Raw genomic sequence first — 19,949 nt, forward strand, 5'->3', positions numbered from 1 at the left:
ATAATCCAAAACTGTTCTGCTGCATTTGACCAGTCACACGGTAGACGTTTGATTAATGGAACTGATCTGACTTGGGAAACAGGCCTCTCTGTGTTACCTCCCTCTTATTTCAACCTCCTCTCACCCCCCCTCTCTCCTAGACTGAGCCTTGTTTTCTCCCCCCCCCCCCCCCCCTTATCCCATGCAGAATGAATGGCACAGATGTTGTTGGACAAGACAGGACCCCTTGGTCCCCTTTCCCCTCACTACTCGCTCAGCATGAGGTCTGAAACTTGTTTTTTGATCATTGTTCCCCCCCCAAGTTCTCCCTCCGCGGGAGAAAAAAAAGGACCCAAAGAGGAGGAGATGGGGCGACCACGGGAGGGAGGGAAGAGGAGCACACAGTCATGTTAAAGGAATATGAAGAAAACACACTGTTTAACTGTCTCCACATAACAAGTGGTGCGTAGGACAGGTCACATGTTTGTGGGGTGCCACAGTAGGGAGTGCAGAGTTTGCTGAGGGTATGGATGGTACAGCGGAGCTGCAGTAGGGGTTCGGGGTCTTGCATCCAGGAAGTTGTTTTGACTGAAGATGCGGGTCGGTGCGTGGCTTCTCTGGGTGTCCTGGTTCTACACCTGGCTAGAGTACTCACAGTGCCAAGACATCTGTCCAACAGAGTCAGGACTGAACAAGAGGCCAAGGAGCCGGGTCAAGGAGCACGTCCGTCACGGTGTCGGACACCAGCACACGCCTCACAGGAGCAGGCCACACCGCAAAAAAGGTGAGCCCTTAAAAACTCACACAAGGTTTCAGACTGGAGGCACGCAGCACTGATGACACGCTGCAACCTGCTGGACTGATGTCATGCAACACTTCTAATGGATCTCACTCAGTCAGATCAGCTGATAGATTCAGTCATTTGAGCATGTAAGAAATTATTTTAAAAATATAAATAACATCCTCAGTGTTTGATGTCACACGGACGCCACTGCTGTATGTGTACAAATAATTAGCATCTTTTCCTTTAAAATATATTTTTATCTTTTCCTCTGACTTTATTGAAATCCAAGAGAAGAAATTGTGCGATATGGAAGATCGCAGAGAGGTCAAACAACTAATCAAACGTATACTTCCTAAACTGATCTGAGTTCTGGGAGGGGTAGTGCTGCGTAAAAAGTGCCGTCAACATTGATCACAGATAAAGAACATACTGTATGAACAGCTTTTGTATTTAACTCTATTTTACAGCTCATCCTAAAACCCCAAACAGAGCTAATGTGACAGCATAAAACAATGTTAGGTATGTTTTTTGAGCTGTTGTAAAGGCCACACAGGAACGCCATTAGACAGTATATTAAGACAAATATAGAATATGTGTTGTGTAAAAGATTTCACAGCTGTCCAAATGTTTAAATGTCCTTCTATAGTTCTGGTGCCATAGGGAAACCATCTGCCTGAGAATCCTAATCATGCTCTAACTGTGTGTAAAATGGATAAAAGTGTTAGAAAGAGTTGCAAAAGACAATGCAACATGCAACTCTGCACATTATGTCATTCCTCAGAGATGGATTATTCTACAAATTGATCAGAATTTGGAAAATGTAATCGTGATGAAATGCAATTACAATGTGTGAAAGTAAAAGCGTACTGCATACATAAAGATAAACATGTTCCCCAGTCTTTAATTATTCAAGTAAAAGAGGAGCGGCGTGCACACAGAGTACATTTTCTGTTTAAACTAGCTTAAAGCGCTCCTTTATGTTGACAGTGATTGTCGATTCCTTTACAAACCCCACTTGAATTACACTCTGAATTTACTCTGAAGTCACTTTTTATCACATTCCTCACTATAGCTGACACTTTCTTTCTTTTTTCTTATTCCATCCCCGCCCTCCGGGCCCGTTCCAATACGTCTCCTGACCTTTGGTCTACAGCCTGAAAGAGGTTCCCTTCTCTCGGCACATCCCAGCCCAGCACCATTCCCATGGGTTGTGTTTAGCCGGGACTCATCCTTCATCCTCTCTAAACCTTTTGTTGCGGACTGAAAGCCGGCCGATGCCGGGGCCATCAAACCCGCGTTGTTGGATCAATATAAACATCCATCACTTAGCCCCGGGCCTTTCTGAGCTGCACAATGAACAGCTCACTAAACAATACTTCATTTATGTGAGCCATTGGACGCAATGAACTAGCCGTAGTTCACTTATTTCTTGTTTTACTGTGGCGGAACTTGGAAGTAACTATCCTTCCCAAACTTACATTTCTGCTAGATTACATTACTTTTTTATACTTTATACCATCACAGCACCTCCATGTCCTTTGTGTTGCATTGTAGGACAATAGTGTCCACGCATAATCTAGTATTTGTTTGGTATGCACACACATTTTTGTGAATATACTCATTCTTTGGATTAGTCTGGAATAAGAATGGAATAGGGACACAAAGCCAAATATTCAAGTAAATTTATTTCCAATTCAGTGATTTCCGATACCAAAGTGTTTACTTACAGTTGAATACTTTGTGGACTCATTGAAAGAGTGAGAGAATCATAATTTCCTTCTATTGTTTAGAGACACGGGACTCTAAACTTCCGGTTTCCTATCAGAGTCGACAGAGCTGCTGCCACAAACTGTCAAAAACAAACAGCCAAGATGGGACAGTGGCTCATTCAGACTCTCTCCTGGACGTGCTGCTAAATCCCTCAGCAGAGTTTTATTTTATTTATATTTATATATATATATGTATATATAAATATACATATATATATATAAAATGTCAATAATTTGTCATTTTACTGTCTTATGCTGTGTTTTCAAATCAATCAATAAAGATTGAGGAACGATGACCTGGGTCCTCAGAGTTTAACAGATTATTTGACTGCTTAAAGAAGCTTTGTGTTGTACATGTACAGTGAACTATTTGGCATTTGTCTCCTCTTAAAATGTCCTATATTTACAGTAAACATAGATGATATAAAATATATACAATAATGATTAAGTTATTAAGTTAAACAGATATAGATACTTTATTGATCACGAGGGAAATTCAAGTTTCCAGCATCACAGTTCCATAGCACAAACATGTTAGTAAAAAGACACAAGTAAGTAATAAAGTATAAAAAAGGAGTATAAAAAAATATACCAGATATAAAAATACCAGGAGATGAAGAAACTGTTAAAAATTAATATAGTGCAGGATAACAACTGAGATATGGGACTATTAAAAATGTGAATATTGTGCAGAAAGTGATATAGTGCTGGATATTAAAATATAGGAGATATAGATATTAATAAATGTAAAATATGGAATATAATGCAGGATAAGAACTGAGGTATAGAGCTTTTTAAAAAATAGATTAAAGTGCAGATAGATAGATAGATAGATGCTTCATGACAGTGGAGTGTGACCTTGTGATGTTTGTCAATATGGCTTTTATTTTGAAAAATCCGTCTGACAGGAAGTGTGACGTCAGAGCTCACAGAGACGCAGTCAGTCAGAGAGGCGCTCATAGTCATTATTATGGGATGTTATTTTACTAGTCAAGTTGGAACTTAGTCAGTTTTTATCAGCTGCTTCTCGAAGTATATCTCTAAATGATGAAGACATCACTTCTTCTTTTTCTTCTTCTGTCAGGTGAGCAGCTGAGTTTAATCATTAATGGGTTAAATTATAACTCTGAAACTAACTGTGAGAGTTTAACACTCTTTCACTGGCAGGATTACTGCTGTGTTCATTATCAAGAAGACATTTACTTTAGGTGACTTGTTGATTCTACTTAAGTGAAGTGTGGCAATGTATTTACCATATAATATAATATAATATAATATAATATAATATAATATAATACAAAATAATATAATTTAATATAATATAATATAAATTAGGTTTTAAAGCCCAATACTTACATAATATTACAGGTTGCTAATGCTGCTGTGTCTTTAGCTCCTCAAAGTTCTGATGGGTCTATTAGTTTACCTACAGACAGAACCTGCTCATTCAGATAGGAGCTACAGGCTGCTCCACTTCTAGACATTATCTAAGAAGAACTATAGCAGAGGCAGCAGGTTTCACTCTCATTACAAACACACAGTAAAAGATACAGTAGTTTTTTAAAGTTTATTTTGTCAAAAAAAAAACTGAAAATCCAACATTAATATATTTGAACACAAGTTTCACATCACAGAGGAATGTCTAGTTACTTACAGTTTTCTTATCATTCTCTAAACTAGTGGTTCACCACGTACCACCTCAGACAATATCTGATTCTCCAAGTGCCACCATTAAGACCAGGGGGGGACATTATTGTTCCTGTTGGGGCCACATGAGGAACCCAGATTGTTGCCGGGGGCCAAACTAGTTCTGTCAAACGTAACCTCTATTTTATCACTACATTCATTTATAGAAAACATACTGAGCACTTATTTTACAGCATTTATTCTACTGTAAATCACTCAAACAGCAGATTATTATTAAAACAATGACATTATATGAACTGTACAGGACTGACTGTTTTGGGTAGGAATGTTTCCATTAACAAAACTTAACAAAACAGATAATCCCCCAGCATGCACTGCAGGTCCACTGTACACAGTACTGCACTGTACTTTGTTATTGTCGTCTATAGTGGTTGTTTGCATGAAAACACACAATTCAAATGATTATGATTATTTAAATATTTGCTTTGATTAAAAAAATCTTGGGAAGCTGCTTAGAGCAAATGTTAGGAAGTTAAACACGTCATAATTCTCTCTCTAATATCTATTTTATATTGATGTGAAAACATCTCCTTCAAACTACTGGATTTATTCAACTTTCTCACCAAAAACTACATTTTACGAGAACATTTTACACCTGAACACATCATGATGACACTGAACCACTAAACCAGAATGTCAGTTCTGTCTAGTTGAATGTTGTTTCATGCTTTTTAGATTCTCATTTCACCAGCAGGTACAAGCTTACTGTATAATACTGTAGTAGCTACACAGAAACAGGATATGTATGTGTGTTTATACAGTAGACATGTATTATATATAACAGAACATTCACCTTTCATACGTTTGATCTTTCATGGAAAGTCATACAGTGAACATGACATCCATGCCATCCTCCTTTAAAAAGCGCTGCAACTAACTATTATTTCTGTTATTGATTAATCAGCTGATTATTTTTCTCAATCCATTGATTAATCGTTTGGTGTATAAAATGTCAGAAAACATAGTGGAAGATGTCCGTCACAATTTCCCAGAGCCCACATTGACATATTCATATTAAAAAATAAGTACATTTAATATTTTCGACCATGACACACTGATGTTTTGGCTTCATCTTCTTTTTACTCTTTACGCAGTGACAGTGGGGTTAAACCATAATTTACTAAATGAACATCATGCTGTATTGAAGAAGACTTGAAACTAGCGATTGAGACCATAAACTCATGTTAACAATGTTTACTGAGGTAATAACTCAAGAGAGAAGTAGTCTCCAACCCCCCCGATCACTACCGCGCAGACTCTGGCTCCAAATGACGTCAGAATGTCAAGATGCAGCTCCTGTTTGCAGCTCATCTCCATCTCTTTTTGGGATCGTTTTGGCACCCTATTTTATTTATTTGTCTGTGTGGTTCTGAATTAGAGCATGCAACATGTAGTTTAAGGTTTTATAAATGTTTCTTTTAGTGTGTTTGAGACAGGAAGCAGCACCTGTGAGGCTTCAACTATGTTCTCCCAAATCATTTTCACTTCCTTGTTTTGTTTTGTTTATTTTTTTACATGAAGTGACGGAAACTTCATTTTTTAAATTCCACTTAAAGAGTGTCTTTGTTCTGTTGCGGATATGCTGTTGATGGGGGGAGTTCCAGTCTGCTTTTGTTTAGGTTGATGCTCATGAGACCCTGGAGCTTCCTCTCCTGTCAGGAAGCTGATCACAGTCTCCCCGTTTCCTTCATTGTGGTCATCCAACTCCACGGGAAGCTCAAACAATGGCATTCCACTGCTGCTGGCTGCAAATAGACATTGTTTGTTGGTAGCAAGGCTTCAACGTGTTCTGTTGTGGGTGTTCTGTTGCCAGTTAAATGAACTCATAGGTGGTGATGCTTAGTGTAGGCACTGCTGTCTGGGTGTGGCTCTTCTATACATTGTTGGCTCTTATCAACATAAGAATGAGCTCAGAATGTGGAATCAGACACATATGATGCATTAAATGTAGGTTCTTCTGTCATCAAACAATTCTTATTTAAGTTACAGTCATTCAGTCACAGCAGGCCACAGACTTGGCAATCCTTAACTTACTTAACATGACGTCAGAAACTCATGTGCAAGCACACGTTGACTCTCACAAACCCATTCAATAAAGTCTATTCTAAGCCATTCGGAGTTATGAATCAGACTTGACTTCATTACTCTACCACGACAGATTCATCACTTGACATGACTGTCTGCCTGAGTCTCTGTTCAACCATGTGTTGTGAAGTGAATGCAGTGGAACGGGGGAGGGAGAGTGCAACATCTAGTGGCTGAATGTTATCAACAGCACCTTTTCTAAGTGTGATTAAACAGAAGTGCAACATGCAGCGTGTCACTGCTCTGCTGCTAAATATACACGTGGATGCTCTTTACCCTCTCTCCAGGTACCAGAGTTCATGCACAGGAGACGGCGCCCCGCATCGTCCACCAGCCCTCTGACGTGGTGGTGAAAGTTGGGAATCCCGCCACGCTCTCCTGCCGGGCGGAGGGCAGCCCGAAGCCGTACATCGAGTGGCTGCGAAACGGCCAGCCTGTGAAGACGGCGAAAGGAGACGGACACTGGTCGCAACCCATAGTTTTGTCGGAGGGGAGCATCTTCTTCCTGAGTGTCGGGGGCAAGCGAGGTCAGTCGCATGAGGGCGTCTACACCTGCGTGGCCACGAGCAGTGCAGGCAAGGCCACCAGCCGTAACGCATCGCTGTACGTTGCAGGTAAGACCGGGGGATCCCCCACTGTGTGTTTCACCACTGAAGACTTAGAATTAAGGAAAATGTTCATGTCAGCAGTTAATTTCTGTCTCTCACAGCTGAAGTAACTGAACACACACAATCTCCTTTAGAGGAGAGCGATGGGGAGTTAAAGGCGTAGCCAACACACACACCAGATGAAGATGTATGTGGTGACAGAGGCAGAAGGGGTACAGGGGTCCAATGTCAATGTTTGCCGGACAGGAAGGGGGGCGGGGGGGGGGGTCAAACAGTGACGCTAATTGACCTCGGACCCTCACTGTTTACTCATCTGGATCCCAGTGAGGCGGTCGACACACAGCAGCTGCTTGTCTTGGAGTCTTTACAGGACAATCAAAACTGTGATGGACACAAAGGCCATGGAGGAAAGTCCTTTAACTAACGGCAGAGACAGAGACAGCAACAGCAGAAAAGAGTTTCTGCCGCTGATCATATATCGAAACATCTCATTCCATCATCTAATGGTTAGGAAAGACACATGTTCTGTAAGTGGATGACGTGTTGGCTGTAGAAAACTCCGATAAATTCCCTTTAATGATTGCTAACAGGCTTTACTTCCTGTCTTTAATGAGCAAAGCCAATAGATCCCTGTGATGTGATGTGTGTTTAGGGGACGTGAACCTTGAGCCGGCTGCATGCATGTCTTCTTCTGTACGGTGCACATTTCAAGCACAAAGTAGGAGTTTTATTTTAGTGTGGTGATAATGTGTTATTGATTTGATGTTAAAGGTCAGCGCGGCAGGATTTTTTAGATGATTTTTATGGGATTAGATTGATGGAAACATAGTATGTTGAATACAGATACAGCAACTGTCCTCCGAGACCTCACAGACCATGCTCGAAACTAGCGTTTCTTCACCTCAGAAAAAAAAGTGCTTTTGTTCACAGGGAGCAGCAAAATGAAAACCAAATGAAAGTTCCTCATAGTAACTCCAGCACTCGGTTTGTGTGGACTAACCCGACTGTGTTGTTGCAGTGTTGCAGGATGAGTTCAGTGTGCAGCCCAGTGATGTGGAGGTGGCAGAGGGGGAGGTGGCTGTGTTCAACTGTGGCCCCCCGATGGGACACCCTGAACCTAATGTCGTCTGGAAGAAGGATGGCTTTCCCATCGGCACTGACCACCACTACACGGTAAGTCCTCTGACTTATAGGAAGGGGATTGTTTAATGCCAGAATCGATATATATGCTCCATTTGAGTCTGCATGGAGGTAGAAGGAAGTTACCGCTTTTATTGTCCAACTACACAGGAAGTGGATTTCTCTAATAAATGATGAATATCTGTGCTGGTTCTGAAGGAGCTGAGCGGGAAGCTGATCATCGCTCCTGCAGAGAAGTACCACTCTGGAGCTTATGTGTGTGTGGCCAGCAACACGGGGGGAGTGAGAGAGAGCAGGGCGGCTCGGCTCTCTGTGCTGGGTGAGACAACACTCCCACAACTACCTCTTACTACTGCTTATGTTATTACTGCTTTAACAATATCAGCTTTGAATGTAACCCCATGTTCTGAATGCAAACACAACTACACCCAGGTACCTCAGTTCAGTACGGTTCAGCTCATTTCAGAGTTCCTCTTCTCTTCTACTGCAGCTAAGCCCGTGTTGGTGCTGAAGCCAGAGAATGTGTCTGTGAGAGCGGGGGAGTCGGCCCAGTTCTACTGCCGAGCTAAAGGTGACCCCCCGCCTGCTGTGGTCTGGAGCAGAGAGCAGGGGCCGCTGCCCAACGGCAGGTACTTTATTACGGCAAGACAGAAATACACACTCCGTTCATCGAGTCAACTTCTTTTCCTTTTCCTCCTTTACATTCAAATACAAAAAGAAAGATTTGACTTCAGACTTTTCTGGTTTGACAGTTTGCACCGATTGAACCTGCAGCTGGAAGCTTTAATATACACTTATATATGTACTACGTGACAGTCATCCCATTTCATATCGCCATTCACACATTTAAGGTATTTTACTTTAGTTTCGTCACTAAGCTGCCAGCAGGTTTCCTCACGGCGTCTTTCTTTCTAATCCAAATAAAAAGATATCTGCTAAATCAACATTCAGTTATTGTAAAAAGAGATCAGAGCAACAGCAAGTGTGAAAACTAACTGCTCGACATGTGTGTGTATAGGTACCTTGTAAATCCAGACCAGACTCTCCAGATCCACTATGTGTCAGCCCAGGATGCTGGGAAGTACACTTGCACTGCTGTGAATGATGCAGGTGTGGTCACTGCCAGTGCACAGCTGCTAGTTGAAGGTAAGATGATGTCTGAAAAAGCCGGGGTTGTTTCACGTACTGTTTTTGAGTTAATAGCTTTGTTACCGGTCGACTGACCGAGGGAGTGTGGCTGCTGAGCTTCATTTTTCAAGTGAAGTGTTTGTTGCTGTAATACTCATTTCGACCACAAGAGGCTGGAGTGCACCACTGTCTAATAATAAATGAAGAAATCTAAATAAATACTTGTGTTTCCAGAGGCCACCAGCACTACACAGAGAGACCTCCACAAAGAGCTGTCAGCCCTGCGAGTTGCTCTGGACAATGTCTCCATAGCAGCCCCGGGGTCCAACATATCACAAGTCCAATGGAAGGTATGGGCACGCTAATTCAGAGAGTTTCAGAGAAAGCATGATCATTCTAGGTGTCTGATCCGTGTTGTGTGTTTCCTCTCTCCGAGCAGCTCCAGTCCCCCCCGGCCCAGCCTCATTACCTCGACGGCTTCGAGGTTCTCTATCGCTCTCTGCTGCCCGCCAGCTCGGACTGGGCGGCGAAGAAGGTGATTCTGCCCGGCTTCCAGGCTCTGGTGGGCCCCTTAAAGAGAGGCTACAAGTACGAGTTCAAAGTCCGGCCCTATGGCAGCAACTTGTACGGAAGGGAGAGCAACACCCGGCACCTCAGAGTCCCTGAGACAGGTGAGCAACTATTTGATCTAAGAATATTTGTGTGTTTTCCTGATCTTGAATATACAGTCCAGCCATGTTCAGAAGATAACTGTCAACTCCTCCTCCTCCTCTTAATGCAGTGCCCAGTGCCTCTCCGCTGGCTGTGACCATAACAGTGAGCCATGAGCAGAATAACACCATCCATCTGAGCTGGGAGCCTCCTCCTCATGAAACCCACAACGGCATCATACAGGGTTACCAGGTAATCACTGCAGAACAACTCTAGTCATGTCACTTTTATTTATATAGCCCAATATCACAAATCAAAAATAAACACTTCCTGACACTCACATCGTGAGTGCCCAATGATGCTGAAAATGTGTTGCCTACTGAAGCTTTGAGGATGTTTCTGCAGGTGTGGTGTGTGGAGTCTGAGGAGCAACAGTCCCAAAACTGGACAGTGGATAGCGGCCAACACAACCTTGATATCTCTACTCTCAAACCAGGGAGACGATACTGGATCACCATAGCAGCTGTCAACGGAGCCGGAGTAGGGACGCTTAGTGACACTCACGGATTTGTCATCAGTGAGCAAAACGATGCATGCTAAAACTGAAGCTGTCTGTGTCTTCAGTGTATATTCGAACCACGTTACAGAAGAGAAGTTATCATGACTTCATATTTTAATTCATCTGCTTTTCAGACCCACAATTAGGCGTTCCTCCTGGGTCAGACAGCCGGGATCCGTCTCAGGTCCTGGCCCTGCTTCAGGACCCGGTGTTGATCGGGACCATCGGTACCCTCCTGTGGTGCTTTCTGATGGTTGCAGCCGTCTACCTCTTCAGACGCCACAGCAGGACAGGCCACCTGATAGCAGGTCATGGCAGGGCTAAAGGTGCGTATACAGATAGTCTATCAACAGGTTCGAATCTCAGTTACACCTGCAGGACTACAGGTCTGGGATTCAGTTATTTCAAAATGGGTTTGTTCAATCCTTCTCTGAAAAACGGAATGAAAGAGAGTCAGGTAGACGATACTCTGAAGAGAGCTCAGTAAAAGATGACAACATCCCATCTTCATATAAATCCTTATTAGTTCCTAAGTAATTAATTGGAGTAATAGGGTAATAATAATAATAACTACATATATTTTTTTAAATCACGCTGGTATCGGATTTGTATTTGGTATCGGGAAGGAAAATATAGTATTGGAACATCTCTAATTTTCATTCACATATCTGGAGGTCAGAGGTCGAGGGACTCCTTTGAAAATGGCCATGCCAGTTTTCCCTCGCCAAAATTTAGGGTAACTTCGTAGCATTATTTAACGTTCCTCCCGACAAGCTAACATGACACGGTTGGTACCGATGGATTCATCAGGTTTTCTAGTTTCATATGATACCACCTTCCGTCTACCTCTGAAACTAAAGTCGGGACAGGGTGCCGGCGCCCTCGAGGAGTGGAAGTAAATTTTGTTGATAATACTTATATAACTTTAATTAAGTTAGTAAAGGATGTGAATACTTCATCCACCACTGTGTATGACTTTTAATGTGTTTTTCTTAGGTTTGCACAGACTAGCCAGTGAAGATCTCATCATCAAACACAGGTAAAGCTTGGTGAATCAGTAGAAACGGTTATCTTTATTATACCTTTTAATTCAGATAGATTGAATGACTCTACTCATAAGAGACAGTACTAGAGCATTATAAAACTTCTCAAATCCTCCTCTACAGGATGGCAGCTCCGGACTCCCCTTGGATCTCTGGGGGCTGGAGACCTCCCTTCAACCAGAAGTATCAGGACTTATGGGCCCAAGGTCAGAAGCATCCAGGGATCCGGGGCACCAGTGAGTATTGACTGGCACATATGACTGATTTCTGGATGAACTGGTGGTCCAACATTTGGCCTTGGTTGATTTGATGAGCTTGAGTTAGACATCGGAGGCTCCTGGGGTGCTTTCACACCTAACCTGTTTTGTTTTCGTTCAGATGAACTGGGATGTGTTGAACCGCTGAGTTTGGTTTGATCGGGTTGGTGTGAAAGCTGTCAATCAAACTCTGGTGCGAAACCAAATAACCAGATAGTGAGATCGCCTGTAAAGGAGGATGTCAGTCAGTCAGTCAGTCAGTCAGTCAGTCAGTCAGTCAGTCAGTCAGTCAGTCAGTCAGTTTGTTTGTTTGTGATGTGAAATGTTGTGATGGTATATGATTTGTTATATGAATTCAAAAGCGTTTATTAAAATAATCTGCTGATCTGTGTGAGCATTGTATAGCCAAGACCAGTTGGTAACCATGGTAACACCTATGCATCTCAGCATGTGAGTGCAGTTAAAATAGAGGTGTGTGTTGAGCTTGTGTCCTACGCCACACAGTAACTATCAATACTTGATAAATACTCTCCGGATTGTCAGTACATAATATTCATCTGTGTTTCATGAAGGCCTCCCCGTCCCCTGGAAGGACCACAGCTGCGTGGACCCGGCTGTCCCCGTGGCGACCGACAGCTGCGGCGTTTACGGCACTTTTTACGTGGACCTGATGGGCAACGGCCTCAAGACCTTCAACAGTCCCGTACGCCGCCCTAAAATGGCTCACGGTCCGCCCCATCAGCAAGGAGCCGAGACCATCCAGATATTCCCTCAGCCCGCGGCAAAGACCTCGCCCCTCTGTAGCCGGGAGGCGTTACCGTGGAAACAGGCCATACGCCCCCAGCCCAAGATGGGTGTGCTGAGGGAGTCATGGGACAAAAGCCACAGCAAGCAAGGTGAGTAAAGGTGGACTCTTTGTATCTGCACACCATGTTATCTGATACATCACTACAGCGTTGAGTAAAGTACTACCAGAGATGCTCTATAACAAAGATGACGCCTCTCAAGCTCTGCAGCTGGTTTGAAATGGTATACACTTCCTGTTTCCTAACTCTCAGCGCACCATCTCCTGTCTGAACTGTCTCTGGTACGACAGCTTTGGTTTAGATATCTTACGATGTATCAACATAGAATATGAATGTGTCCCAGATTAATGTATTTGTTTCCCCCCCCAGAGCTGCATGCAGTGAACAGTGTCCCCATAGTGCCAACCAGGAAACAGGCTTGTCCGTCCCACGTCTACAAGCAGAGACTCAGTCACATACCATCGGGTCGGCACGGTACGACAACATCCATCCATACATCATCATTGATGTCCATACACCAGCTCCTGTCTCGCTAACAGGACTGAGAGACACACCTTTACACTCTAGAAACTGCACATATGAAATGGTGCTTTTAGTCAGATCAGTCTCAATATTAATGAACGCACACAGAAGGATTCACTAATGTATTTTGTGATTTATATAGAAATTACTCTCTCCACAAAAATATTTTTCAATGCACACAAAAATAGTTATTGTATATAAATGTAAAAAAAACACAGTGGAAGTGGGTAGGGAGAGGCAGTGGTGTAGGCAGAAATCACAGTGTGGGTGGGCACAGAGAAATCAGGTGGGCCTGTCATGTCCAAGACCAAACATCTACTTATAAGACTCTGAAAGACAGATGTTAACCACAGTAGGAGCCATGCACCACAGTTTAATCCTACAAGCCTTTATCATCATCATCAGAGGGAATGTTACAGGTCACCTGGCATGTATATTTATCTTCTCTCCTCACTCTTGTTCACCTTGTTTTTAGCTGCATTTCTATTTCCGTCGTACAATGAGAGCAAAATAACCAGAGTCAAACTCCTGGTAGCCAGATGTGTGCAGGTCTACTCATACCTGGACAATCAACAGAAACAGCATAGCATATCATAGCATAACCTGGCACGGCGGCCACATATTCACACACACAGCTGGCAGCAACATCAGCATAAAACCCAATAAACAATAATAATGAAACAGGCCATTAGTCCATAAATGATCTTACTGTTGATGATTCCAGCAGGAGACGACGGGGCTTCTTGGTGTTGAACACTGAAATGACTTCATAGTCCCTTTCAAAGGTGAGCAGGGACAAAGAGTTCAGTCTGATGTGATGCCCTGATGACAGGTAGGCCTTGTTCTGGGTCCAGTAGGGTGAGTCTTTGACCAGTAGGCGTTGTTCTGGGTCCAGTAGGGTGAGGAGGGCAGTTCACCCCGACCACTGAAGTCTATCTTTAGCAACAAAGAAAACCTACAACAAGTTACACAATGATGAAGCCAACTAGGGCACTAAGGCTACTGATTCAACTGTAGATCACAGCTTTAACACAAAGGTTTGGAGGCCGAGGACAGAACAAGGCTGCTGTCAGACTGCTGTCAGACTACCTGAGCATTTTAAACTGCAGAGATGATGGTTGGACCAATCAGCAGCAGACACAACCCAGACCCAACCCACACCTCCAGCCAATCAGAGAGAGAGCACCTAGATGGGAACAAAGATCCTCACCAGACAAAGACACTCACTCTGACACAACAACAACAATTGTTTTTGTGTGCATTGAAAAGTATTTTTGTGGAGAGTTATTTATATATAAATCACAAAATACATTTGTGAATCCTTCTGTGTGCGTTCATTAATATTGAGACTGATCTGACTCCAAACTTAAAGTTGAACTAGAATGTGTAGATTAGAAATGATAGTGGTTGTTATTGGTTACCAGTAATTAGTAGCCTAAGTATGTACATATTATTTGATTTCAGATTGTCCTATGTTTTTGTCCAGAGTGTGATACAGTCGCTGGCTGCCCTCGCCTGCTGCATTACTCTGCATCATTACACCTAGTGGACATGCTGCCCCCCCCACCACCGATGCCCATAGAGGACACCATGGACACACACAGCTTCACCTCAGATGAAGGGTAAGAGACACACACACAGACAGCTCCATAAATCAGTCTCCCATTCATCGTCTTTGGAGCAGCTCCAGACTACTTGATGACATCACAAGTTTTGAGTCTTACTCCTCTGGTTTCTGCTCATGTTCACACGTATTGATTGAACTTTACAAAGATAAAGAGAACTCTGAGACTCTCCACTGTCTTACATGAGTGTATAATGATCTGGACCGACAGAGAGAACAAGCCTTACATGCCCTCCTCTTGCATCTTCCTCAGCTCCAGTCGTTCTACCAAGCTAACAATGGACATGGGTTCTGTCCCGTCAGTGTGTGCTATGTCAGGCCACCGCGGGCAACCACGACCCAACAACAACAGCAGCTGCCCCTCCTACAGCCACCTGTCTACCACATCATATTCCATGTCAATGGATGACGAACAGGGTGGCACACTGACGGCACAGGAAGCCACCCAGTATCTGGAGCTCAGCCCTAAACCTGAGAGATGCAGGTAGAGATACAGTTCAGCTGGTCCTAGTTGGTTCTGATCCCAGCACATTTAGGTTTTAGAAGAAACAATGTGCAGATGTTAACATTAATGCAACCAGTTTAGTTTATAGTATGTAGTCATCTGATCATGCCACCCCTCTCCGTCAGCAGTAAGCTGCCTGAGCAGCATCCCTCCCTGTACCGCCTCTGTGGCCCAGGCCGCTCCACTCAACCGGAGGACGACCCTGCCACCGATGATCCCGAGGCACCGCCGATTGGCTTGCGACTCGCCCGCCTCCAGAGCACACCTTCCTCCTGCTACAGCGAATGGGACGGCTCACTGTGGAACACCTGGAGCTCCGTCACGGACAGCAACATGACCAGCAGCGCTCGCACCAGCCTCATCAGCTCGGTGGACAGCTGCTACACCAACGACAGCGCCAGCTTTGCCCGCTTGCTGGCTGCAGCTGCAGAGACCATGAGTGGAGCGTCTGTGTCAGGTAAGCAGAGGAGGGAAATATCTCCAGGCTCCTTCCTTTACGACGGTGGTTACCAACCTTTTTCACTCGTGACCCCTTAAAATAACGTTGTGTTGTGACCCATTAGATCAGTCTTGCAGTGGTTGGGAAAAACAACACCAACAGCTAAAGTTAAAGATCCTCCTCAGAGGATCCTGGTCTGTTGTCTTTATTGCAGTTGTCCACTAGATGGAGCCCTCCGTCTATGAACGATCCCAACTAGTAACATGCAGCCATGCAGGCAGAGAGAGAGTGTGCACATACTGTACATGCCACTTTACACCAATGGTTGTGCATGTGTCTGTTGGTGTCAGAGACGAAGACATTAAAGGTCCCATATTGTAAAAAGTGAGTCTTTTATATTATAAAGCAGGTTTAAGTGATATATAAATACTGTGAAAGTATCAAAACACTCAATCCATGGAGAAATACACACAGCCCGTATTCAGAAACTGTGCGTTTGAAAGAAGCCGTCAGGATTTCTGTCCATTTGTGATGTCACAAATCTACAATATTTAGACCATTTCACAGTTTTAAACGTAAACATACTAAATGTGTCCCAGTTTATTTCCTGTTGCAGTGGATGTGAATGACATCAGCTGACAGGAAGTAAACATGGACCCAAGCTGTTTCTTAGCAACGCAATTCTGTTGAAATGACAGATGGTAAATACAGGTATATTCAGGCAGACGGTATGAGAAAAATAATGTTGTTTTTTTTACATTAAAGCATGTAAACATGTTCTAGTAGAAACCCAAAATACAAACATGAACCTGAAAATGAGCACGATATGGGACCTTTAAGTCTCCTGTTCCCGCTCCCATCTCCCTGTATCACCTCATCAGTCTCTCTGCTCTCCATCTGCAGGCTCCATTCAGCTTTATTCCATTTGCCAAACTCTCACTTCTGGCTGTTCTCTGCCTTGGCTGTTTCTATTTTTCACGCATACAGCAGTGAGACTACACTAACCTCCTTTTCTTACAGCAGCTTGCTGACCCCAGAGCTGTGGTCATTTTTCATCTTTTGACATTTGGAGAATCTTATGTAAGGGTTCTCCGATCAGGTTTTTTTGGGACCGATCACCGATCGCTGGAAGCAGTAGAGACAGGCTTTGGCTTTGTCAGCAAGTAATAGTAGACAATATTCAGGTTTGAAGAATAGAAACAGTGTGGATGAATCATATGAAAGTAGGGCTCCATTATCGTTTGACTGGAGAAGTTTGGATACTACTTGGTACTGGGTTGTTGTGGTTAAGGTATGGAGTACCGATACCCAGCAGGAACAGGCTGGTTTCAGACCAGGACACATACAGCCTATATAGCTTGAGCCCTTCAGCTGAGAATATAATAGAATAACTATTATTAGTCCTGGACGGCTACATTTTTTCTGAGGTCTTTGAAATATAACAGTACCTTTAGAATCCAGAACGTCGGCTGTTGTGAATCGGCAATGTTTCCTTTGGTGCCTAAAACACGTTTGAATAGTTTTATTGTCAGTGACAGACGGCTGCTTCAAAGAAGCTTCTAAATTTGCTTTTCCTCAGAGACTCATCATGAAAGGTTCTCCTCAGAGGTCTTGAAATGTTTACTTCTTCTCTAACCTTCTCCGCAGGCAAAGAGGTTTCTGTTTTAACATAATCCCCCCACACACACTCCATATTGAAATGCACGTCAACATGTTGTCCTCTTGTGTTTAGACTTCTCTCCGCCAGCCTCCCCTCTCAGCGCCTTGTATCCGGCGTTTCGTGTAGAAGGCGACTCGTTCGGCGAGCTGGAGCCCGTTCCTGCGTGGGACTGGAGCATGGCCTGGGTGGAAGAAATGGAGGCTCAGTACAGAGCACAGTATCCTGGCAGGAACACCAAACCCTTTGACACATAGGGGACTCTGCCAGGACACTAAAAGACAGCAAATGCAAGACAAAAAGAAGAAGAGGGCAGATGTGATGCTGCAACTGATTTACTTTGTTGATGTCTAAATAATTCAGAGTTTGATGTGTAGCGATTTCACAGTCAAGAATAGATAAATATCTAAATTTGAAATATAATTGGAGCCAACTGCTTGATGTGTGAGACAGCTCTGCTAGTAGATGTCTGTAATAGTTTCCCTGTTTACCTCAGGGCAGCCTGGCTACTATTTTACATCCTTCAAATGACTTCCAATGAGTTTCTAAAGTTGTCTTCCCTTCTCTGGATCCTTTCCGCTCATTAGAGAATAGGATAATGATATACTTCCCTCGGGATCTTCTCACCCAGTGTGTTCTGAAAAGGCCAGACAGACACAAAGACGGGATGCGGAGACGGTGAGAAAGCAGTCATTAGGCAGAAGAAATACAGCGCTGGAGTTTTCCTCACAGCACCCGTTTGTTTCTCATGTTTGTTGCCAGGTTTTATTAGAGGCTCGACTTCTACCAAATAGAGCGTATAGTGATTTTGTACAGACTGATCAAGTGTGTATATATTCAGCAAATGTTATTTAAAGAATTTAAAACACAATTCAAATCTTTTTTTTCTGGCGATTTCTTTTTACATTGTGGGAATTCTTTTATATTTTAAGATGATTTTTTACTTTATACATAAAGTTTGTATCAGACAACATTCTGTAGTTCAGAGTAACAAATGTAGAAATGTGTTTTGTTCACAATTAATTTAACTAACTTGAGCTTTTACCTTTTAAATAACTTGAATTTTTGGAAGCGTACAACACAAAAGTATTGTACAAGTTAAAGTGCTGTATGCTTGATGATGTTTTATTTAGAAATTCACTAATGGTAGAAGGTTCAAAGTTTTACGTTCTGTAAGAATTTGCATTTTATTTTGTTCATATTACATGTATGTTTTATAGTTTTTAATAAAATATTTGTATTGCTTAAAGTAAGGTTTTACATTTTGCAAGGACTTTGTACCTTTGGATTGTGTCCAAGCTGAGCTGTGAACTTAAAGCTCTTGCCATGTTACATTTTGTTTGACTGAAGATGAAATTATGTTTCTTTGTGACATTGATTATGTTATTTTCCCAAATTAAAAACACCTTCATACATGCTACTACATTTTATTTTGAAATATCTACTACACAGGATGTATTCGTAGTGTTTGTAGAGGGTTTGTCGCTTTGAAATTATTATTATTAATATTAATATTGTTACCTTCTAGACACGGCCGCGTTAGCTTCTGGCCAGCAGTAGTCGGAACCACGTCAGCATCTGTGTGTCTCAAATACCGGGTGCGGCGGCCTTTAAGGAAGTGAAGTATCTTTGCCTCTGTGGCCTGTGGGCAGGATCTGAATTGATCCCTGCTGTTCTTAATGGCTATGTAGAGCAGGAAGGTGATGTTTAGAACTCATCTGTTTGGCTTGATTAACCAAGACACACAATGCTGCTGCACCTGATAACGGCTGCTGATTACAAACCCGTTGGAGAGGATCATTTGTGTTTATAGATGTAGAGACAGGAAGTGTGATTTTTAACTCTGTAATGTAGACCTAATGTTAATAATGTTAAGCAAGGACCGATCTGGAGTTCTGTCGGACACACATGAAGTCGCGAGTTTGATTAAGGACAAACTTGGTGAGGTCAATTTTATTGACGTGAAAAGGAGTGGATTAATTATTGTTGGTGTCATCGGAGGGTTACCTAGTTTCCCTCTCAATGGAAGACTTCCAGGAAATGGTAAAGAAAAAGGGAGAATTCTTTTTTTTTTTTTTTTTAAATTTGTAATTAGATTAAAATTGGGGGCAGATTGGACAATGTAAAGTTCAGCATTTATTTATGTATTTATTTATTAGTGCATGATTTTCCCTTTGCATTTCACCCATTATTTATTTCCCCAAACTTATTTATTTATGTATTATTTTCTATATAGATTTATTTTTACATTTATTTATGCATAAATACATTTAAAAATTAAATAACAAATAAATGCAAAAATACTTAAATACATAAAAAAATGTAATTAATAAAAAATAAATACAATACATAAATAAATAAAAGGCAAAAATAAACAGCAGAGTAAATAAATAAGAGAATCAATACAAAGATAAATTAATAAAGAAGCAAATTAAAAGAAATTTAAATATATGTCACATTTTATCAATTCATTAATTAATGGCTACATTAATTTTTAATAATATTTTTGCTATGTCAAATTACATATTTATTTATTGATTCATTTATTGATTGATTGATTTTTTTTATTTTGGCAGGTTCCGTCCTCCATATTTGTGAAACTCTGGCCAGGTGAAGATTTTCAGAAACTAATTTTTTTGTGTCGACGTGTTGAAAACAGTTATTGGCTTGTAACGTCAGAGTGTGC

General features: G+C 42.3%; 1 protein-coding gene across 3 annotated transcripts; it reads left to right on the plus strand.

The window, feature by feature from the left end:
* Positions 1–397: 397 nt before the first annotated feature.
* robo4 (roundabout, axon guidance receptor, homolog 4 (Drosophila)) lies at positions 398–18,680 on the plus strand. 3 transcript variants are annotated; one of them, XM_074611129.1, is made up of 19 exons: positions 398–763; positions 6,612–6,938; positions 7,951–8,105; positions 8,271–8,391; positions 8,563–8,701; positions 9,091–9,218; positions 9,435–9,550; positions 9,640–9,871; positions 9,982–10,103; positions 10,257–10,428; positions 10,545–10,736; positions 11,407–11,449; positions 11,577–11,689; positions 12,283–12,606; positions 12,886–12,990; positions 14,525–14,660; positions 14,916–15,146; positions 15,293–15,624; positions 17,339–18,680. In XM_074611129.1, the coding sequence occupies exons 1-19, from the start codon at positions 574–576 to the stop codon at positions 17,518–17,520; spliced, it is 3,360 nt and encodes a 1,119-aa protein (XP_074467230.1). In that variant the 5' UTR covers positions 398–573; the 3' UTR covers positions 17,521–18,680. The 3 variants fall into 3 exon arrangements, with proteins under 3 accessions (XP_074467230.1, XP_074467231.1, XP_074467232.1); XM_074611130.1 differs by having other exon boundaries at positions 399–763; positions 15,296–15,624; XM_074611131.1 differs by lacking the exon at positions 398–763 and adding an exon at positions 3,459–3,616.
* Positions 18,681–19,949: the final 1,269 nt, after the last annotated feature.

Source organism: Sebastes fasciatus, chromosome 16 (assembly GCF_043250625.1).
Source record: "Sebastes fasciatus isolate fSebFas1 chromosome 16, fSebFas1.pri, whole genome shotgun sequence".
In the NCBI taxonomy this organism is placed as follows: domain Eukaryota; kingdom Metazoa; phylum Chordata; class Actinopteri; order Perciformes; family Sebastidae; genus Sebastes; species Sebastes fasciatus.